At 39.0% G+C, this 24629-nt stretch overlaps 2 protein-coding genes across 2 annotated transcripts in view; both read right to left on the minus strand.

Annotated features, from left to right (window-relative positions):
- Window positions 1-24629, minus strand: part of LOC138223989 (growth arrest-specific protein 6-like) — a 310946-nt gene that overhangs the window by 44118 nt on the left and 242199 nt on the right. The gene's annotated exons all lie outside the window — the stretch shown is intronic.
- Window positions 1732-24629, minus strand: part of LOC102696300 (protein NLRC3-like) — a 128319-nt gene continuing 105421 nt past the window's right edge. The window contains exon 4 of the mRNA XM_069180127.1: window positions 1732-1762. Within this exon, the coding sequence (XP_069036228.1) occupies window positions 1732-1762 (31 nt within the window). The remainder of the gene's footprint in view (window positions 1763-24629) is intronic.

Consider the following 24629-nt stretch of genomic DNA (forward strand, 5'->3'; position numbering starts at 1 on the left):
CCACCCCACCAGTTCGTCCTGTAACACTTGGGGTGCAAAGCTGGGTCTCCGGCGTAAAGCAACAGGGAACCAGCCACATGAGCTAAAGGAGACCTCCCTCAGCCCAGGTGGCTGAGGTCCTTGCTAAGCGCAGGGAGGGCAATGACGTCACCATTTCCGAACTAGCTCCGCTACACTATTTCTATTAATCCATCAAAATTACTATTTCTTTCTTTTTTTCAGAATACAACTTCTTTTCTATGTGATTACTGTATTTAAATTGCAGAATTTATTTTCAGAATGCATTGCTTTGTTCTGCTGGAAGCAAGCAGGGCAGGCAGGCGAAAGTGAAACTAGAGATATGATCGAAAAGGCAGGGGTTGAGCTGAGAGGAACTGATTAAAGCACCAGGGAGAGTCTTTAACATCCAGGGTTCAAAGCACAGGAATCAGTCCAAGATGTGGTCAAACAGGCAAAGTCAAAGTACAGAGACAGAGGAGAAAACACTGGGGAAATTCAAAGCTGAGAAGAAGTAAATGAGACTCTAAGATAAGAGATTAAAAAATTGATAAATTTTGCATTCCTAACTTATTTCCATAGCTACATCCTTTCAGATGTGTATAAAATATCAGAATATACGGGAGGAATACAAGAGTAAGACACAGGTGAAAAAAGGAGGTTGGCACTTCCACAGCAATTGAAGAATCTAATACCATTCAAATCTGCATAAATCTAGCAATCCCCATTCATGGAGAGAATATTAGTAAAAAGTTCATATTAAATATTGAAAGAAACACCAATTACAAACATAATATTATAAATTTGGAATCACAAATTGTTGGACGAATTGCAAGAAAAACCTGGCATATTATAAACACCTTTTGGTATGAAAATAAATTGGTGAAAAATTATTGAAGAAATATAAAAAAATCCTCATTAGGAGTCCTTTTATTTCTTGGTCAAACACCAGATGAACTGCCTTCAGAAAAGGGAAGATACTTGTTTAGAACTGTCAGAACTGCAGCCATGAAATAAATCACTAGAAACTGGTTAAAGCTGGACAGACCTTGTGTTCAAATGAAGAAGGACTCTGTGAATGAAATCTCATGAAGAATATTACTCACAGAATTATAAATCAACAACAACATACTGTATACACATGTAAAAAAGATGGGCAAAATGGGAAAGATTGCATGTTGAGTCTCTCAGTAATGAGATATTACCAAAGAAGCCACAAACAAGAACTTGTATAAAATTGCACAGCAGTTTTTTGTCTTTCTAGATGCCCCCCTTCTTTTTTGTTCTTTACTTCCTATGTATTTCTTTTCTAATGCATGGGAAAAATGGAATGTTGTGTTTCTCAGGATACCTAAATAAAACAATAAAAAACTAAGAAATCACCAGTGTTCACTGACCTCAGTGTTGTTAATTTACAGTTGGGATCCCTCAGAGCTGCAGACAACAGTTTCACTCCTGAATCCCCCAGGTTATTGAAACTCAGATTCAGCTCTCTCAGACTGGAGTGTTGAGACTGAAGAGCAGAGGCCAGATCTTCACAGCATCTCTCTGTTAGTCTACACCATGACATCCTGCAGATAAAAAGACAGGAGCATGGCTGAACATCTGCACAGCTCACCCACATCTTTCTGTTTAAGTCTTCACTACAACACCCAGCTCTCCAGTAATATACAACATCATGTCATTATCATCTCAGAGTGTCCATGGATGAGGATGATGAAGATAACTGCTGCTTCAAAATTTGGGGTCCAGAAGGAAGAAGAAACTGTCAGGAAGGGAGACAGTGGGAAAAAGGTAACACACAGAGTTACAATGAAAAGGAAAACAGAAAGAAAGATGTTGACTTTTAACCATAATAAAAATTGCTTCACAAATATTAGTATATTTTATTATTATGTTATCTTCTTATAGTTATTTTAATTAGTTATAGAGTTGTTGTTGTTTTCTTCAAATTAATCTCAATGTAAATTACCAACACTGGAGTAAGTGAACTGGAGATTTTATTATTGTTGTTTGTAGATATGTTGAGAAAAACAACATTCCCATTTGAAGAAAAAAACAACAACCAGGGTTTTAAGTATAATAACACATAAAATAAAAATAATAAACAATAATAATGTGAAGCAATAAACAGCATACAGTACACAAACACAGCCCCTATATACTATACAAATCCCACTAAAAAGAAAAAAAACAACGATAATGAAACTAAACAAACCCCATTCCTCCCAAAAATATACAACACTGCACACTTTTTACACGTGACTACACATACTCCCACATGTAACATAGTCAAACAACCGACACCTTCAAACAAGAATCTCTACAACTTAACTGGAGGCACCATGGGCGACTGAGTTTTTATTAAGAAAAAAAAAACGACATGTCCCTGCCTAACTTAGGAATTGCATGACTTAAAACGGATGATTTTTCTTCCTCGTGAACAGCTTGGAAACTTACGCTGTAAGTTACTTTTTAATTAAACATTTAAAATACTTGAATTTCATAAACACAAAGAAAAAAATCATATTCTACTATTTTCCTATGGTATGAAGCAGATCAGTAGGTCTTTTTTTCCCCAATCAGAGGCTGGGAAAATAGCTCCCCACCCACTGCACTGTGTCAGAAAAGAGGCGGCACAGAGAGGGAGGAGGCGCGGAGCTCTGTAATACAGAATGAGCCGTCTGCAGCCTGAAACGCTTAAGGCACAGATCGCGTCTGCCTGTATAACTTAGTTTTTAAAATTAAGCAACGTAAATCATTTCCTTTGACTTCTAAGTCCTTTAATTATCAGTAAGGAGAACTACTTTCTCACCAATTATATTTATTTTTTTATAAATTTTAGCAAAGTGTCATCAAAACAAATACCACAAAACTATTCTCGATTGTATTTCTGAATGTAACGTTGAACTTTCTGGGGTACAGTATGTGTGGAGTTTGCATGTTCTTTCTGGGTTCATGTGGGTTTTCTCCAAGTACTCTACAGGTACCTACATACTGGTAGGGTTAATTGGCTTATGCAAATACTGGCCCTGGTGTGAGTGTGTGTGTATCTGTTTGTCTACCCTGTGATGTACAGTATTCTGTGTATTCTGGGTGTATTCAGCCTTGGGCTGTTGCTTGCTGGGATAGGCTTCAGCTCCCCTGTGCTGGATAAAGAGATTAGAATTGCAATCTTCATTCGTCTGACTGGTCTTCTAGCTGTCCTCAAGAACATATACATTCTGTGGGTGACAGGGCCTTCTCTAGCTACACCCCAGGGCTCTGGATTTGTATCCCCAGTGATATTAGAGTCACTTAACCTGAGTGCATTTAAATCTAACCTCAAAACCTTTCTTTTTAGAAAAGCTGTTTTTTAGTGTCTGTATCTGCTTCATTTTCTAACTTCGGTAGCACTTCTAACTGCTTGTCTTTCTTATATGTATTTACATTGTAATTTGTGGTCCTTATAACTGTTTTTACACCTGCTATATTGTTTTGAGATACTTGGATATGTGCTATATTAAATAAAGTTTCTTGTTATTGTTATAGAGAAATATGATCAGATTTTCCCTGGTTCAGAAAAAAATAGGGTCTAAACTATACTGGTGTGTCACTCACACCCTGTTTGCTAAATGAGTTTGCATACTGATCTGATCAATCTTACTATACATATTTTCTAAGCTTTCCCCATCCTGTTAGATTTATAATTATAATCTCCTTCTCAAAAAGATTAATTTTTAAATATCTGTTTTCACTGTTACCATCTACCACCGTAGACACAGTGACAAAATATATACTGATCTTAACTTGACAGCTGCCGAGTCCTAAATTCATCCTGCTACCAACATTGAATAAAAAATCTTTAGATTTCTATATTTATTTCTTTATTTAGTGGTTCCATTAGTAACAAGCTAAATTACTTTCTTTGGAAAATGTATTTTATGTGTTGCAAAAAAAACCTGACTTGCTTTAACACAATATATTTACAAAACATTTCCCCTCATGATCTACCTGAATGCTCAACTATTTGAGAAGCCTTCCTATGTTTGCTACTAATTCATATACTGTAAAGCTTTCTGATAAAAGTACTGTTTTTCATATGTGTTAATTTTCTGACTCTTTATGACCCATCAAACCTTCATTCTCACCCTGCCAGAAATGCACCTGATTATTCAAGCCCCTCACTCTCTGCCAAATCTGCTTCATGTTCACATGTTCTTTGTAATACATGGCTTTCTGTGCTTTTTGTATATCTAAGGTTTTGCAAGTGTCCTTGCATCCCTTTTCTGCACTATGTCTGGTCATGACTTTTTTCTGTTTGCTTATTTCAAAGTAACACCATGTAGCGGCAAGGCTTATTAAATATAGGAGTTAAGTTTGCTGCTCCCTTGCCAGTCTCTCTCTCCCTCATCTTAGTGGTGTTGGACACAGAGAGGCCATTCCATTTGGTTCAGATTTAAAGTGTTTTTCTATCTTATAGAGTTTCCTGATATGGAACAACTCCCAAGGCTGAAATTCTCCATCCATCCTAATAAATGGTCATTCTGGCGCCTTACTCTCTGGGAGATTCCTTGGGAGAGTCTCATCCCAGATTGTTTAAACCCTAATGTCAGAGGGCATGGTTACTCATCCTCCACCTCGATCAGCCAATCAGGAACTGGTAGGACAGGGTAACCCCACGTGGGTCTCGAATGCCCGCAAAACTTTCAACCAATAAGAAACCAAAGTTCCTCCAGGAAGGGGCCCCTCCAGGACATTCTCAGACTCAGCTCGGACAATCACATGATGGCCAGTGTATCCGAGTGCCAGGACTTTACTTTGTTCAAAGAGTCGAGATCGGAGGTCGCCTGCGCGTAACCAAAGGATCCGCCTGAGGTTAGCCCAGCAGAAAGCCTCATGAACCGCTGGTACCCCACCAAGAATGCTCGCCTGATCAACAAGTGAACTACGGTTGGAACTGTCGACAGCTGAATCTCAGTATTTAGGACTAGCACTCGCAGTCACTTTTCATGTGCACAAACTCTGCTAGTTTCCGCAGCAGGAATCTCTCCCTCCTTCTCCCACACCTCACACCAGGACTGCCTGGCACCAGGCCAGAGGATGCTGATTGGACGCAGAAATAGCCTGTCGGTGTTCCTTTGCGTCTGCAGGAGATCTGTATCCACATAAATTGGATGAGTGTTCAACATTCTGCATTATAGCTTGAGAATTCAATTGTTACCTCAACCCCAGTTGATATCAGTTTAATTCCTATGACTGACATACTTGCTTTTAAGTATCTAGTGTAGAAGTTGTAATCAAAGCTCATTAATGAAACAGTATAAATGATTGGTTTACTGAATGTATGTCTCTTGATTTGTTACTCTTCGTGATTGATTTTATACCTTATGTATTCTGCTAACCCTCACTCTTAAGATCTTTTATGTTTATATGCACATTTTATATATTAATAATATATTCTCGTGTATTAGTATCTGTGTGTGTGTTGCTGAGTTATTCCGCAAAGAATCATTTTGTGACTTACTGCTACAATTAATAATTGTCCCAGTAAATGCACAAAACCCCTACAACCAGCTCAATTTCTAAAACTTTTTTCTCATGTGCATTTTTGTATTTATTTACATCTCTAACACTTAAATGTCCTAAATTTTCATTTGACATAATTCTTTAGACTGAATTTTAGTTTGAGCCTTAAAAAGCTTAAGGTTTCTCTAATTTTTTTCTTGTCTTACAGAGCTCTTTAATTGTGAAGTTTCCAGCATGTTTACATTAATCTATGTACATTTTAAACTGTTATTACTAATGACCAAATTACTGTAGTATGGCTTAATTCCCCCTTTCCTGAACTTTTATGGCAAGCAGTGCTGGTGCTGTCTCTGGTGCAATCTTTTGCAGCTGAAATTTCACTGTTTAAAAGAATAAGAAATTAGATTGCTCATAAATCACTTATTCCCATGGTTCTCAAACTGTGGTACGCATACCACTGGTGGTATGTGACGCTCCCCCAGGTGGTACGCCAGATAACCCTGGAAATTTGTTGTGTGAGCTGACAAATTGGGTCAGGTTTTAATATTTTCTATTTTAATCAAAAGAGTGTCAAATACCCAGCCTACGTGCTATGATATAGTTTGTGCTTGTACTTGAGTGGACACAAGTGCTACTATGTGATTCTATACCATTGTATCGGAACGCATGTTATGAACGTAAGTGACCACTTGTATTTAAAAAAGTTATCTTCAGCAAATAGGGAGGTAGGAGAATGTGTGTGATTTTGGAACAATGCCAATCTTGTGAGCACAGGAAAGCGTAATAGATAATAATAAAATATTTAAGGACTGTTCTAGGTTAATTTGAGAAAAATACACGAGCATTTCTGTGTTTTGCTCCCATGCGCATGAAATAAAACTTCTTTTAACTTCTGAGACCGACTTCTGAAACAGAAAAGGGGAAAAATGCAAGCTTGCAGATTGCTAAAGCAGGTAAAGGCCACACTACTGGTGAAGAACTTTGTTTACTGTTGGCAAAAGAGCTGACAAATATTATGTGTGGAGATAAAGCTGCTAAACAGCTCGACCTGCTGCCCCTTTCGAATGACACTGTCACTCGTAGAATTATTGATATGGCAGATGATGTCAAAAGTATACTGATAGAGCTCATTAAGATGAGCAACTGCTTTTCAATGCAATTAGATGAGTCTGTAGATGCCATTGATTTGGCCAATTTGCTCGTTTAAGTTAGATATGATTTTTAAGGTACGTCCCATGAGTACTTTCTGTTCAGTAAGCTGCTACCAACAAAAACTACAGGAGAGCAAATATTTAGCTTCTGAATGAATTTATCGAAGAAAATGGCATCGACTGGAAAAATGCGTCGGAGTCTGTACAGACGGTACTAGAGTGATGACAGGCAGACACAGCGGTGTAGTTGCACGAATTAGAGAGAGAGAGTGCTCCAGATATGAAGTGGACGCACTGCAGCATCCACTGCGAGGCCTTGGCTGTCAAGAAAATGCCAGAGGATTTAAAAACTGTTAGATCTGCTGTCAAAGTTGTGAATTGTATCAAGGCTCAACCAAGGAATTCACATCTGCTTTGCTCCACTAAACAGGCTCATCCCTCTCACTGAAATGGTAAGTCCTCAGTGCTATTTTTATTATATGTGTATGTGAGTGTGTGCACGCATGCGTGCTCATGTTGGTCACCGAAATTTTCTGTGGTTCCTATGAGAAGAAGACTTAGTAGTTAAAGTAGGTCGTAGTTGGATGCTTTGGTTTGATCAGGGGTGGTACTTGGTCCAAAATGTTTGAGAACCACTAACTTACTCTATATTCTATATAACACAAAGTAATTGCTCTCTGAAAATGCTACTTTTCTTGTTTGTTTTGGAGACCTTGATCGATACTGATTTACGATGTCAAAACCCATTTATTTTCTATTGGTACAGATGCAGCCATTCAAAGTGTGCGGCACAAACACGTACCGCTGGTAATTGGCTACGCCATCGAGCGTCATACCGCGGTACGTGATTGGTTGACTGACGGGCACTCATGGTGTGTTGGTCGGTCGTAGAAAGATTTAAATGTCATTACTGTGCCCATTTTAGTATTGAATATTTATATGGAATTTTACCACTGAAGGGAAATCTTAGTAGCTGAGCATAAAAAGAATAGGAGCATAACGAGTGTGAAGGCCATAAACAATATTAATTTTGGAACATAAACATACAGTATTACAGTATATGGCTGGTCTCAGTACTTTAAAGAAAAAATACACACCAGTATTCCATTTCTCCCTAAACATTTTAAGCATCGACGTCTTTAACATGTGAAATAACGTGTATAAAAAGTGGTAGTTTTAAGCTTTTCTGTGAATAGCTCGATACGGGAGTCAACAAGCATACTTTTAGAATTTGATTAATAGGGAATATCATATGGAATCATATGGAATCACGTATGTAAAGAAATTAATAATGATATAATTATATACACAAGAATAGTATACGCTGTACAATGTCAGTTGATACTGTTTGTGTAGGGCTGTTTCACTGCTTCTCATGTGACCTTGCGGGTGGTACTGTGGTCCAGGTGCCCGACTAGATTTGTTCAAATCCAGCCAGCGCCGTGACTTTTATTTCAACAAACATTTCTTTGAAAAAATAGAATAGCAATATTATGGACAATAAATTGACAACAAAAAAGCACATATTAAATTTGGGAAATTTGGTTTCTGTCAAAGCGATCTATCAAAGCGCAATGAAACCTATTACTTGATTCTTATGGACTCATTCTTAAGCCTGGTCCTGCCAGGGATTTAAAAAAAAAACATCCACTCGCATATCTAAAGAAAGGAGCTCTTCAAGTTAGGAAGGGGGAGTAAGGAGAAGGTGGATTGTGGGGTAGAATTGGAGCTGCCTGCAACAATCTAGTGTTTTTTTGTACAGTAATTAATGTATCTATTTAGTATTATAGCTTTGTGTTGTTTTTTTGTTTGGGTTAGTTTGTGATTTTCACTTTGTTTTTTTGGGTGTGGACTTTGGGAACATAGTTCCTCATAATAAACACCATTGCACATCTTTGCAATTGTGACTATGCCATCGTTATTGTAATCTTCTATCTACACCTCTAAACTCTGCAAGGAGGAGATTGTGACAACTGTACTTTGCATGATTGGAAACAAATGCGTGATTGGATCAACAAAATGCTGTGGTGTTACTTTTACAAAGACGGTCAATGAAAAAAAGAATGTGGACCAGGGCAATACTTTGAGTTTACAGCTTGTCCAAGGTCATTCATTATAAATACTATTAGTAATATCTTCGGTAAAGACTTTGATGGCGACAGCTCAAACATGAGAGGTTGACCTTTATTAGCTCCACCTTGCGGAAATTCCGGATACTAACATGTTACCTGCATTATCATGTGGTATCATGTGGTTCTATGCGAGAATATACGGTATTAATCCGTATATTTTTTGCGTCAAGGGCACCGCAAAATAATGCGGTATCGCCTGCTTGTTTTGAATGGCTGCATCTGTATTTCTGCTACAGAAAAATTGTGCATTTCCAACATTACTCTGTATGTTGAGATTTTAACTTTATATTTAGGCTCAAATTTCAACTATAAATCTTATTTAATTGCTAACAGTAAATACTGATGTTTATGTATCTGTATTGTAACTGGGATTCACTTTTTTTTGTCTGTGTTTCTCCATACTCTCTCTCATCCACTGTGATTCGGACCAGAATGGTAAAAGATGGCAACAAGTCAGGCAGCCAGAGGGAAGGTGGGTCGTCTTCCTGGCTCCATAACTACAAATCCAAATAGGAATGGCTTAAGTGACATACAGAGTCATGTAACTGACAGTTTGAGGTACCATTTCGTGTAAATTTCACTTTGTTGCTGATAGGTTAAGCTTCCCAAACTCAGGCCCAAAGTCATGTGACTGATTTTTCTCTCTGTTTCATCGACTAAACTCAAAGATCACAAGCGCCACCATTTTAAATGGGATGTGTAGTTCTTAGTCCAGTTTGAATTTTTACTGTTTGTACTGGCTTTGTATTTGGCCAGGGCTTTAAAGAGAGGGAGCACCAAAAATATTTGGAGCCATCTCCAAAGTGGAAGAATTTTCACTTTAAATGTTTGCCCAGCCTACTAGAGGAATTCAAGAGAGATCCTGATCTTCACCAACCCCTCAAACACTCTACAGACCCTCCACCTGAGACTGTGTTTATCCTGCTCTTGTAGAAGAGGAGTTGGGTCTGGCCCAGCAGAAAGTGCACTGGGTACAATTCTCTTCTTCCTGACATAACCTTGAACACAACAGCAGGGCTGCTGAAGGCCAGACTAAGGTTAGAGAAGAGATTCATCATGGGAGTCAGGGAGCAGGTATTGTAGCTGAGAACCTGTTTCTCTGCAAAGAAGTGTAACTATAACCAGAAGTATAACATTAAATTCATACAGTATATATGATATGGGATGACCTAAGTTCTTAATTTGACCGATGTTGTGGCCCACTTCAGTCAATTGCACAAAAAATAAACTTTTAATTTGGCAGTGGCTCCTCCTGAAACAGCCATGAATCAATCTGTGAAGATATTAGGCTTTTCAGGAATTTCAACTGTAATTCTAACAGTGATCACAAGATGACTTCACAAGGTTTGTGTGCCCAGTTTTTCACTTTACCGTGCAGTTTATTACAACCAACAAATAACCCTCTTTACTTTCTGTAATTTAAATATTAATTTAAGGTATTCACTGAGTCTCTTAAACCAAAAGAAACAAAATCATTGGTACCCTTGTCTAAAGGAAAATAGATTGAGTCCTCACTACAATAAATCAAGCGAGAATAATGTGTATCCTGTGTGCACTGTTCTCAGCTGTAAATCATCAGGTTTAATCGCAGCCTCTGATGATTGAGAAACTTGCTGCCTGTTCACTGCGCTCCGCAGATCCCGAATGTTTTGAGAATGAAAGTGGATGCCTTGCATGATGTTCAACCTCTCCGGACGTTTTATCAATCCCAATCCAGTCCCTTCTGTTTCTCTCTTTTCCTGATAATCTCTCCTCTTTTCCTCCACTGTTCATTACATTTAAACTCACCCCTCCGAGCTCACTAGCCACTCTGTATCTTCCGGATCTCTCCACAGTGCTGGCGAGATACTCACACTCTTTTTTTTCTCTCGGGTCACATAGCCTCGGAGCCCCTCCAATTCAATTAGCACAATACATGTGTATTTATCCTGGTTGAACTACAATGTAACTTGCATTTCACCTGAACATGTTTACATTAACATTATATTCACATACTGTACTGTACTAAAACAACAAAAAATCCATATTAAAACTGTTTACATAAATTCACACAGGATTACAGAAGGGACACACAGACTCTGCTGGATCTAAAACAGACACAAACTACTTGACAACAATGGTAGTGCACAAGACTCCCCACTGTGAGTTGTCAGCTTTGGACAATGCTGGGTGTTTGGGAGTGTGGGGTCCCCTGGCTAACTGTCTGATATCTCCGAAGAAGGCAAAGTGCCTGTGTTGAATTAATAGGTGGGTGAAATATTGGTTTAAATATTTTAGGAATGATTGATAAATCTCTGTCGAGATAAGAACAAAAATTCAAGTTAGAGAGAGAACAGTTGTGCGCCTCTGCCTATTAAGCTTTCGACGCGGTTCTATGACGAACAATTTAATCAGCCACTTGAACTTTTAATGCAGGGCTCTCAATTAGAGACGTCAGTGGTTCAGATGAAAAAAAAAAAATTATGCACAGCTGTCCGGGCTGAAAGTTAGAGGGCTGTAATTGATGGTATCTTGGCCCCCTAGTGGTGACAAGCGATAGGGCATTAATTGTTCTCCGCTGTGTCACAGAGAGAAATCTGTACAGGCTTTCCCAGGAAGGCAGTATCCCCACACATGTTTCCAGGAAGTGTCAGGGAGAGGCGGCAGCTGAGAAAGGTGCACAGCCTGTACAGAGCTTTCCCCTTAGCTGTGGCCAGAGATCATTCCTCTAAAGTATGAGACTATTTCAGTTCCCAGCAGGCCAGGGAAAACAGGGGGCATATCAGGGGTATGACCCTACATTAACAGAATTCCCCGAGATGTAGTGCACACAGAATCTGACATGAATATCTGCCTGTACACTGCAGGGAATACAGTCCCAAAGTAGCTCCCATCCAGTCCACACAGCACCAGCAGCCTGGGTCCATGACTAGCAGGTGTTGTAACTGGGGGACAATGGCTCAGCCAGTCTGCTAGTGAAGAATAAGAAGTGGCCTAGTTCTGTCTCCATTCTAGTATTGTGGCTGATGGTTTGTTTAAGAGGGGAGACACAGGGGGACACAGTGATTAACATGTCAGTATCGCAGTGCCAGGGCCCTGGTTCAGTTCCGGACCTGGAGAGATATTTGTGTGAAGTTTGTATGTTCTCTCTGTGTTCTCACTTGTTTCCTCTGTCGAACTCCTGATGGACTGACAACCAGTACAGGCCCCTGTGTTGGGCCATTGCTTGCTAGGATAGGCTCTGGCTCACTCATGACCCTGAGTTAGAAACAGTGGAGTCCAGGACAGACTAGGTGTCTCCTGCTCTCTACACACACAGAGAGCACCACTCCTCTAGCAGACTGAGGAGAAAAGGAGGCAGTGGGGACAGGTCAACCCCACAGGTGATCAGTAGAAAGAGGACCAGGGCGAGTTTGAGGTCTCCTGCGCTCAATTCTGCAGGACACAAGGCCAGGCCATGAGCAGTTGATGACAACAGTTGAGAGTCCTCTAGGGTTTCTCACCGTGCCTGACATCCCAGCCATGACCATGATGTCATCAGTGTCTCCCGAGTCCCGAATAGTAGGATCAGGACAGCCCGGGATATAAAGCTCCTTGCTGACCTAGCGCAGGCTTCTATTATAGACTGTATACTTCTACTACATAATTAGTTTTTGAATTCTAGAGGTATTATAAAATATTTGAGAGGACAGCATTCCAGGTGGAAAATGACTATTTGGTTGGTAGTCTTATCATGCTAAACTAAACTGTATCCTTAAACACAAATAATGAAAACTGAAATGAATACATGCTGGATCCAGATAAGGCATTTGACAGGGTACTACAGCCTTTTGTATTTGGAACTTGTAGGATTTTCATAATGGTTTTATTGTTTGGCTACATGCAATGTAAAAGCAACCAAATGCGCAGGAACAGGTTGATGGTATTCTGTCAGACACCTTTAATTCATACAGGGAACAAAACAAGGAGATTCTTGTCACCACTGATTTATTCTCTCAGACCGTACGTCTACAGAACGATACAGAGAAAGGTGATATAGCAGGAGAACACACAATCAGGCTCTTTATAAAGATGGTGTCAGTATATACAGCAGAAATTCAACATCTTTTCCTATTCTCACAGATGTAATCACAGACTACAGCAACTTTTCAGAACAGGGGAATTGGGGAATCTATATCCCTGGAGGTCAAAAATAAATTTAATTTACAATAGGATTGGGATAAGATAAAATGTTGAGCACTTTCAATACACAGAAACCTAGAGAACACATTCAAATGTAATTAAGAGGTGCTAGAAAATCAGCTCAAGCAAGACTTCAATAGATGGAAACTGCTGCCTGTCTAATTCTTGAGAAGAATGAAAATAGCAAGAATGAAGGTACTTCCAGGATTTCTGTCTTGTTTCAGACCTTCCTTATTCCTTATTCGTCATTCCTCTCAGTGACCATTACTAATATGTCTATTTTATGTGGTTTAAAGTCAGCTATTGTGACTGTCAAGGTTCTGCGTGGGCTCGTGCCCTCTGGCGCTCCACCCCGCCGGTTCGTCCTGCAACACCTGGGTCTCCAGCATAACGCAACAGGGAACCAGCCACATAAGCTAAAGGAGACCTCCCTCATCCCAGGCGGCTGAGGTCCCTGCTACGCACAGGGAGGGCGATGACGTCACCATGTCCAAACTAGCTCCACTACACTACTTCTATAAACCCCTCAAAATGACTATTTCTTTCTTTCTTTTCTTCACAATACAAATTCTTGTGATTACTGTATTTAAATTGTAGAATTTATTTTCATAATGCTTTGCTTTGTTCTGCTGGAAGCAAGCAGGGCAGCCAGAAGAAAGTGAAACTAGAGACATGATCGAAAAGGCAGGGGTTGAGCTGAGAGGACCTGATTAAAGCACTAGGTAGAGTCTGAAGGAGAGTCGTTTAACATGCAGTGTTCAAAGCTCAGGGATCAGTCCAAGATGTGGTCAAACGGGCAAGGTCAAAGCAAAGGGAGAGGAGAAAACACTGGGGAAACGTGAAAAGAAGTAAATGAGACTCTAAGATGAGAGATTAACAAATTGGTACATTTTGCATACCGAACTTATTTCCACAGCTACATCCTTCCAAATTTATATAAAATATCAAAATACAGGAGGAATACAAGAGTAAATCGCAGGTGAGAAAAGGAGGTTGGCATCTCCACAGCAATTGAAGAATCTAAAACCGTTCAAATCTGCATAAATCCACCAATTCACATTCAGGGAGAGAATGTTAGTGAAAAGTTCACATTAAATATTGGAAGAAATACCAATTACAAGAAAAATATGATAAATTTGGAAGCACAAACTGTTGGAAGAATTGCGAGGAAACCTGGCATATTATAAACACCTTTTGGAATTAAAATAAATTCTTATTTATTAATAATAAAGATTCTTGAAGAAATATAAAAAATCCTCTTTAGGAGTCATTTTTCTTCTGGGACAAACACAAGATGAACAGCCTTCAGAGGCAGAAAGATATTGCAGCCATGAAATAAATTAATTAAATAAATAGAAACTGGTTAAAGCTGGACAGACCTTGTGTTCAAATGAAGACGGACTCTATGAATGAAATCTCATGGAGAATATGACCCACAGAATAATAAATCAACAACAACATATACATACAGATGCAGCAATTGAAAACAAGCTGGATATGCTGTGGTACAACGCAGTGGGCGTGTTGTACGCGTCTTAACGCGTCATTTTCGTCATACCGCATTTTACCGCATGCAATTAGATTAATTAGATTAGTATCCGGAATCACCTTGTAAAACTGCCAGCTGGAGCTAATAAACCTTAACCTCTCATATACAGCATTTGAGCTATCACCAAAAAACACCTGGTTTCAAATCCTGATCACTGCTGATGGACAATCTTTATTTAAGAATTTATGTTATATACTCTTTAGACTTTTAATTTTAAACTCTGTATTACAGCATGTTTATCATTAAACATTAAAAAGTTGGTATATGTTATAAAAGCAAGATTGCTCAGTTTGACAAAAGTACACAACCTACCACCTTTATCATAAATATTTTAATTATGCAGAAATATTTTATGCATCAAAGTCTGTATGAAGATATTACTAATAGTATTAATAATGAATGACCTTGGACAACCTCTAAACTCAAAGTATAACTCTGGTCCACTTCCTTTGTAACCGAGAAGACTTTATTTTTTCATTGACAAAAAGTAACACCACAGCATTTCGTTGATCCGATCACATATTCGTTTCCAATCATACAAAGTAAGTTTTGAGAATCTCCAATTCACCATGCCTTTCACATGCTCATAAACTATATTAATTTAGGAACATAAACATATTATGTAAACTGTACTGTATATGGCTGGTATAGGTAGTTTAAAGAAAAAATACACACCGGTATTCCATTTCTCCCTAAACATTTTAAGCATCAAAGTCTAATATGTGGTTTTTTTGGAAACATTTTTACATGCTCCTTCTGACCATATTACTGTATGTTTATATACTTTGTGTGAAAAGTGATAGTTTTACTTAAATTAAATCCTTAAAATTAGGATGTTAAAGTGCTAGAGGTGTAAAAAAATACAAAAATGCACATGAGCAAAAAGTTTTAGAAATGGAGCAAGTGAGAGGATTTGTAAATATATTTTGTTTAGGTAAGTCAGTTTTTTGCCACACATAAAATACATTTTTCCAAGAAAGTTAAGCGCTCGTCACTAATAAAATTCCTAAATAAAGACATAAACCCAGAAGTCTAAAGATTATTTTATTCAATGTTGGTAGCAGGATGAACAGTCTGGTAGAGCTAAGTGTATATTTTGTCACAGAGTTGCTTCAGCTTATTAAAAACACCCATGATGTTCAAACTGATTTTTTTACACAGACGACCGACACAGCTTTGTGTTGTGAATCTCTTTTTCTAATAAAACATTTGTCAGTCTGTCCGTGGGGGGAACGGGGATGTCTTTCATTGGAAGGTTCGCCTATTCTACTCTGAAAATGAAGAGGGGGAGGAAAAGAGTTGTAAAACCTGTTTCTTTACAAACAATGTATCCAGTGGGGCAATTTAACAGGCGCCTCAAGCCATTGAAAGGCTTCATTGAAAACCTAAAATAGCAAATATTCTGGACACTATATTGACATTTTTAGAATTTGATTAATAGGGAATATATTATGGAATCGCGTATCTAAAGAAATTAATAACAATATAATTATATTCATATACTGTAGCTTAAATCCTGCTAAACTAAAAATTAGACACAAGAAGAGCATTATTGGACAATGTTGTGAGGCTCTGGTGAAATTTCTCTGTAAACAGAAGAGTTAAAGAGGAGACACTTGTGTATCGCCCCCTTTTAAACTTGTAAAAAAGGAACATTCCAATGTTAATGCGACACGGAAGACATTATTAATAATGTAGTGAATTCGGGTTCAGCGAGGTCGGACACAGAGACTCAGACTTTGTGGAGTGAAAAACGGCGTTTTATTTCTTTTTGGCACAACCAGCCAGCCAGCACTCCCGCGCGCCAGCCGAGAGAGAGAGCGAGCGCCAGAGAGAGCGAGCGAGAGAGAGAGAAAAGGGGCTGCAGCAGAACCTGGCACTGCTGGAGCAGTACTGTCAGACCTGGGCACTGACAGTCAATCTGGACAAGACCAGAGTTATGGATTTCCAGAAGAAAGCCAGACCTCAGGGAAACAGGTACAAATTCATACTTAACAACAATACATTGGAGCACACATCCAGCTACACATATTTCGGTCTCACCATCAGCTCTTCTGGGAGTTTTGACCTGGCAGTGAAGGCACTGAGAGAGAAGGCACTCGGGGCTTTCTACGCAATAAGAAGGAGGCTCTTCAACATCAACCCACCAACAAGAATCTGGCTCCAAATATTTGAAAGTGTAATCCAACCCATTGCCCTATATGGCAGTGAAGTGTGGGGTCCCCTCACAGACCAGGATTACACTCAATGGGACAAACACCCCACAGAAACTCTGCACATGGAGATCTGTAGAAACATCCTCGTGTGCAGAGAAAAACACCTAACAACAGGTGCAGGGACGAATTAGGCCAGTACCCACTATTGATAAACATACAGAAAAGAATATTGGCTACACCTAAAAAATAGCTACCAAAATTCCTACCACCACAAAGCCCTGCTGAGTCAAGAGCTGAGCCCAAAACAGAGCCCCCTGAGCCAGCTGGTCCTGAGGCTCACTGACCTGAGCCACACCGACACTAACCAGCCTCAAGACAGCACTGCTAGAGCACCAGACTCAACCACATCACAGCACAGATCAAACAGCAATATCTCACACACTGGGACACACACACACAAACACACATAAACTGGAATGCTACAGAACCCTAAACAGACAATACACACTAGCTGAATATTTGACCAAAATAAGAAACAACAAACAGAAACAGACCCTGACGAAGTACAGGCTCAGTGACCACAGCCTGGCCATAGACACATGCAGGCAGTCCTGGCTGTCCAGAGAGGACAGGCTGTGCTCCCACTGTCAGCGGGGAGAAATAGAGACAGAGGTGCACTTCCTACTGCACTGTGACAGATACTCTGGGATTAGAGAAACATTCTTCCTGAAATTCAGAAATCTAATTCCAGAGTTCCCACACCTGCCAGAATCACAACGGGTCCCAATCCTACTGGGAGAGGGAGGAGGGTACTCAGTGGAACTGGCAGCCCAGCATGTGATCTCCTCTCACAGCCTGAGGAACAGTGAGCCTGTCTCCCAATAATGCTCCAGCCGCCACAGTATATGTCAATATTTTATAATATGTCTTTGTTGTGAATGTCTGTAATATGTCTGTAGATTTTATTTTACTTCTATTTTTTGTTTTGTTTAATGTAAATATCATTACTTTCATTTGCTTTGGCAACACTGATTGTACCCATCGGTCATGCTAATAAAGCACCTTGAATTGAAAAGAGAGAGAGCAAAATACAGGGGTACGAAACCAGGGAACTATTTACATGAAAATGGGCGATCTCCCCAGACTGTACGCGCGTTTCACAGTGGGTCAGCTGCACTGGTCAGTGGCTTTCCTAATCCCCACTCTGACCACTACCACTCCCGTCCTGCCCCTCACCGCGTACCCCAGCCGGGCTCTCTTCAGCCGCAGCACCGGGCAAATGCCCTACATTAATGTAGGGCTTTCGGGCTCATGTGGGTTTGCGCCCTACACCCTGCGGTACCGCTGTGTACATACAGTACGAACATGCTGTGATATTTAGAAATATAAAACATGTCAATATAGTGTTCATAATATTTGCTATTTTAGTTTTTCAACTAAATGTTTAGTTGTTAAAAGAAAACTCATAGCAATAGCTGGATTTGAACACCCAACCTCAGTCTTAAAAGTCAGTTACTTAAGCCATCACACCACAGATGCAGTTGTGTCGAAAGCTGTAAAACAGCTGTACACATATCAATAGAAAGTCTTATACTACTGTTTGTGCTACAGTACATGAATATAATTATATCGTTTCATTTGTAATTTCTTTACATATGCGATTCCATATTATATTCCCTATTAATCAAATTCTAAAAGCATGCTTTTGTTTACTCCGATAACGAGCGTATTCACAGAAAAGGTTAAAACTATCACTTTTTACAAAGTATATTGTAACGCTCAGGGTTTCTGGTTGGCCCCCCCACCATCGGGGACTCGAACCCGGGCCTGTGGCGTAGCTCAACAGGGACCCAGCCGTTTGAGTTAAAGGAAGACCTCCCATCAGCCCCGCGGCTGTGGGCCCTGCTATTACAGGGAAGGGCGGTGACGTCACCGCTCTGGTAAGCCGGCTCTTACACACTCACTGGTGGCCGTATACATTACACTCTCCCCCCCTTAACTCCCTAACCTCGGCGAACGGCTATCCCATCCCAATCCTAACACCAATGTAACACTTCAGGGTTCAGGCAGATGCCCTTGCCGTTGCTGTTTAGGTCAGCCCCCCACTGTCGGGAACTTGAACCTGGGCCTGTGGCGTAGCTCAACAAGGACCCGGCCGCTTGTGCCAAAGGAAGGTCTTCCCATCAGTCCTGCAGCTGTGGGCCCTGCTATTCACAAGGGAGGGCGGTGACGTCACCGCTCTGGTAAGCTGGCTCTTACACACTCACTGGTGGCCGTATGCGTTACAAAAAATATGTAATATGGTCAGAAGAAGCACGTACAAATAAGCATATGTAAGACTTTGATGCCTGAAATGTTTAGGAAGAAATGGAATACTGGTGTGTATTTTTTCTTTAAACTACCAATACAAGCCATATACAGTACAGTTTACATAATGTTTATGTTCCTAAATTAATATCATTTAGGACCCTCAGAAGCATTATGCTCCTCTTCTTTTTATGCTCGGCTACTACAATTTCCCTTTAGTTGTAAAATTCCATATACATATTCAATATTAAGTGGATTAAAATGTGCATAGTAAAGAAATTAAATGATTAAATCTTTTCACTACCGATCAATGCACCATGAGTGCCCCTGTCAGTCATTTTGGCCAGCCAATCACGTGCCGCAGATTATTTGCCGCAGTATGGGGTTTTACCGTGCCTTTTGAATGGCTGCATCTGTACCTGCTAAACCACTGGGTCAATGAAAACCGAAAGAGTAAATCTGTTTGGCTGACCACTTTTCTGAAAACTCTGAAAAAAGGGGGGTCTGGTTCCAACTGCTGTCATTCATTCATTATGGACCATTCAGAGCCCTAGGAGATGTCACTGTCTCTGTTATCACGATTCAGGAGAGAAAAAAACCCTCAGCAACTGGATTGCTTACTTAGCAACCAGGGGTCATCTATTATCAACAACTCACCCTTCTAATAAGCTGGCAGTGCAAAAAGCAATTAAAACTCCTCTATCACTCCCTAGAGGATTATATAGTAATTACAATAGCTATTATAGCTTTTAAGATTTTTAATATATTTTTTAAAAATCTGGGTATTTGAAGATTATTATTCCAAATCCTGTCTTCACAAAAATTATGTAGAATTTAAATGTTCAATTGTCACATCCTCATGTGTGTTTCCGTATGTTTTGTTTTTTTCCACTTCCTGTATTCAGATACCCCCCGCATTGGTCCATCATTACACCATTGTTGCCATATTACGTCATTCGTAATCAGCTTCTTGACCGATCAGATCTCAACTTCTTTGGTATTTAACTTGAGATTTTCAGAATAAAGCAGCCTTTCGCTCGACTTTGGTTCTGCTAGGTTCAGCTTTGGCTTCGTTTCGATTTCGTATTGCTTTGGCTTTGTCTCTCTTCGTTTTCATTCGTTTCGCTTTGTGTGTTTGTTTCCGTATAGCTTCTGCTTTGTTGGTTTGCATTCATCTTCTCCTTGTACTTTCATTTGTTTGTGTTTATCCTTTATTTGGCCATTACCTTGCCCAAACGTGCTCTGTGCTCTTTTGTACCCTATTCCTTGTGTCTACTCTCGTTTTCCCTTATTTGTATTCGTAGCTCACTTTTTGTATTTGTATTTCTGTGAACTTTTGTGTAAAGGGTTAATTAAGGTTGTCGGGTAACATTGTGCACACGTACAGATGCAGCCATTCAAAGTGCTAGGTACAGACACGTACCAGAGGTAATTGGCTATGGCGTCGCGCATTTTGACGCAAGATGATGCGGGGTACCGCGGTACGTGATTGGTTGACCGACAGGGGCACTCATGGTCCATTGGTCTGTCCTAGAAAGATTTACAGTAAACATCTTTACTGTGCCCATTGTAGTATTGAATATTAATATGGAATTTCACCACTGAAGGGAAATCTTAGTAGCTGAACATAAAAGGAATAGGAGCATACTGCAACGCGTGTGAAGGCCATAAACGATATTAATTTTGGAACATAAACATACAGTATATTGCTGGTCTCGGTACTTTAAAGAAAACATACACGAAACATGGTTTCATTATGACCAGAATCGGTCTTGAGATATTTTTAACTTGATTTACAATATTTGAGAGGTATGTCTTGACACCGATACTACGTAAATACTGCTCACGTATATGTTTCTAGGTTGATATTATGCATTTCATACGGTCAAATTACTTTTGAGCAACTGATAAGAAGCGCGAAACGGTATGCCCAGGGCGTTTTAGTTTTCTTTTTGTTTTAATGCAGTGCGGGGACTCTGCTTTAACTATATCGCCGTGGATTGATTAGAGATATCAAGTACATACAAGTCATTTTTTAAATGTTGTAGTTCGTCTTGTAAAAATGTTACAAGTACATCATCTGTCAACAATTACACAGGTTCTGTTTCCATATTGCGGATTTTGGTTACGTAATATTATTTTCTAATTTCACGTTGTGAATATATGATTTGGGCAAACAGAGCCGCAAAGAAGTACATTATGGGTTGTTGTTTTTTTTGCAGTTTTATCTAGAACAAGCAATGCTTAAACCTTTGTCTGATTCTTGTGAAACTATCCAGACGACAGTTACCTAGGAGTTGACTTCAGTGATGTCACTGATGGGATGTTTCTAAAAATCCATCCACTGTAAAACGTCTTCTCCACTTGTCCTGCATATGTATTCGCTAATGAAGCTGTGTGTTCTGAGCCTGGTTCTCTACATTTCTGTATGAACCAGCTTAGAGGGCTAAAGACAGCTTGTGTTTAAATTGAGTGTAAGGTAATTTATGCTTCTAAGGTCATGGTCAGCATTTATTATTGTACTGTGCTGTAAACTTGTTCTGTGCCTAATTACATTATTTTATAGCTTTATCAAATCTGTACATTGTCTGTCGATAATGTTTCTGTAGTGCTTTTTCAGCACTCAGCATGTGACTGTGCCAGTGGCGCTGTGGGTTAGGTTCCTGACTCCCATGGAACTATGACTTTATTTTTTAACAAACATTTCTTTGAAAAAATGAAACGTTTCCCTTGGTCAGAGATTAAATAAAACCTCACTTGCACCAAACAAATTTATATTTCTAAATATCACAACATGATCGAATTTAAGTCTTTTTAATAACAATGAATAGTCACCTATGTGTTACAAAATAAACATTTATATTGATTTGAATTGCGTTTTGATTTAAATCGTAAACACGTGTTTAAATATATGTGTTTAAAGGTGATATACTGTATAAAAGCGCTGATTCTTATGGAATGTGTTCCACGGGGATTCAAAAAAATTATTTTTTTTAATCGCGTATCTAAGGAAAATTGCAGTATAACTTTGTTCATGCACAAACAGTGGCATGTTAAATTATTAATTTGGGTGTCTCCTCTTGCCAGAAAGCTCTAAATTGCATTTTGAGTGCGGTTTTACTTTTTCTAAATTGCAACCCATTATAAAGCTGATACAGTTTAGACTTACTGTATTCTAAACTGTATTACAGCAGCACATTGGACAATGCAACGTAAATTGCAAAAATGCACTTGGAATCTGTCCAAGCCCTACTACGAAAATTATTTAAACTGCGACACTTATCATTAATCTTTAAATCAACTTTATTTTATATAGCGTTTTAAGCGAATAGGTAATTAGATTGTTCATAAACCTAATCGCTTTTTCTACATAAACACAGCGTGATTGCTCTCTGAAAATGCTTTTCCTTTATATTTAGGCTCAGATTTCAAGTATAGATTGTATTATTATAAACTTTCTTGGAAAAATATCTTTTATGTAAACCATGTTTGCTATTAATTCATTTAGGGCTAAAATACGTTCATTGTCTTCCAATCGAGTCGAGTTGACATTGGAAGCTTGCCACGCCCGGACTGTTACACCAACGCATTAGCACGTCAAAGCCCATTGAGGGTATTGAGCCAGTATTGGCTTTAGTATTCCCCCCCTCTCCCCTCAATTCAATTCAATTCAAGGTGTTTTATTTGCATGACAGATGGGTACAAGCAGTGTTGGGTATGTATATTGTAACGCTTACGGCAGACAGGCACTGTGTAAGAGCCGGCGCACCAGAGCAGCGCACCGAGGGAGCGTCCGAGGGAGCGTCTGTTTCACAGGTATTTTCAAAGTAGGAAGTACAGTACTTAGTAGTTAAGAAAGCTAGGCTCCTCAATGAAATCGCTTTAACATGCTAATGCGTTGGTGTAACAGTCCGGGCGTGGCAAGCTTCCAATGTCAACTCGACTCGATTGGAAGACAATGAACGGATTTTAGCCCTAAATGAATTAATAGCAAACATGGTTTACATAAAAGATATTTTTCCAAGAAAGTTTATAATAATACAATCTATACTTGAAATCTGAGCCTAAATATAAAGGAAAAGCATTTTCAGAGAGCAATCACGCTGTGTTTATGTAGAAAAAGCGATTAGGTTTATGAACAATCTAATTACCTATTCGCTTAAAACGCTATATAAAATAAAGTTGATTTAAAGATGAATGATAAGTGTTGCAGTTTAAATAATTTTCGTAGTAGGGCTTGGACAGATTCCAAGTGCATTTTTGCAATTTACGTTGCATTGTCCAATGTGCTGCTGTAATACAGTTTAGAATACAGTAAGTCTAAACTGTATCAGCTTTATTAATGGGTTGCAATTTAGAAAAAGTCAAAAACTGCACTCAAAATGCAATTTAGAGCTTTCTGGCAAGAGGAGACACCCAAATTAATAATGTAACATGCATGATAATGTTTGTGCATGAACAAAGTTATACTGCAATTTTCCTTAGATACGCGATTAAAAAAAATAATTTTTTTGAATCCCCGCGAAACACAATCCATAAGAATCAGCGCTTTTATACAGTATATCGCCTTTAAACACATATATTTAAACACGCGTTTACGATTTAAATCAAAACGCAATTCAAATCAATATAAATGTTTATTTTGTAACACATAGGTGACTATTCATTGTTATTAAAAAGACTTAAATTCGATCATGTTGTGATATTTAGAAATATAAATTTGTTTGGTGCAAGTGAGGTTTTATTTAATCTCTGACCAAGGGAAACGTTTCAGTTTTTCAAAGAAATGTTTGTTAAAAAATAAAGTCATAGTTCCATGAGAGTCAGGAACCTAACCCACAGCGCCACTGGCACAGTCACAAGCTGAGTGCTGAAAAAGCACTACAGAAACATTATCGACAGACAATGTACAGATTTGATAAAGCTATAAAATAATGTAATTAGGCACAGAACAAGTTTACAGCACAGTACAATAATAAATGCTGACCATGACTTTAGAAGCATAAATTACCTTACACTCAATTTAAACACAAGCTGTCTTTAGCCCTCTAAGCTGGTTCATACAGAAATGTAGAGAACCAGGCTCAGAACACACAGCTTCATTAGCGAATACATATGCAGGACAAGTGGAGAAGACGTTTTACAGTGGATGGATTTTTAGAAATATCCCATCAGTGACATCACTGAAGTCAACTCCTAGGTAACTGTCGTCTGGATAGTTTCACAAGAATCAGACAAAGGTTTAAGCATTGCTTGTTCTAGATAAAACTGCAAAAAAAAACAACAACCCATAATGTACTTCTTTGCGGCTCTGTTTGCCCAAATCATATATTCACAACGTGAAATTAGAAAATAATATTACGTAACCAAAATCCGCAATATGGAAACAGAACCTGTGTAATTGTTGACAGATGATGTACTCGTAACATTTTTACAAGACGAACTACAACATTTAAAAAATCACTTGTATGTACTTGATATCTCTAATCAATCCACAGCGATATAGTTAAAGCAGAGTCCCCGCACTGCATTAAAACAAAAAGAAAACTAAAACGCCCTGGGCATACCGTTTCGCGCTTCTTATCAGTTGCTCAAAAGTAATTTGACCGTATGAAATGCATAATATCAACCTAGAAACATATATGTGAGCAGTATTTACGTAGTATCG

The sequence above is a fragment of the Lepisosteus oculatus genome, chromosome 18 (genome assembly GCF_040954835.1).
Source record: "Lepisosteus oculatus isolate fLepOcu1 chromosome 18, fLepOcu1.hap2, whole genome shotgun sequence".
NCBI classification, from domain to species: domain Eukaryota; kingdom Metazoa; phylum Chordata; class Actinopteri; order Semionotiformes; family Lepisosteidae; genus Lepisosteus; species Lepisosteus oculatus.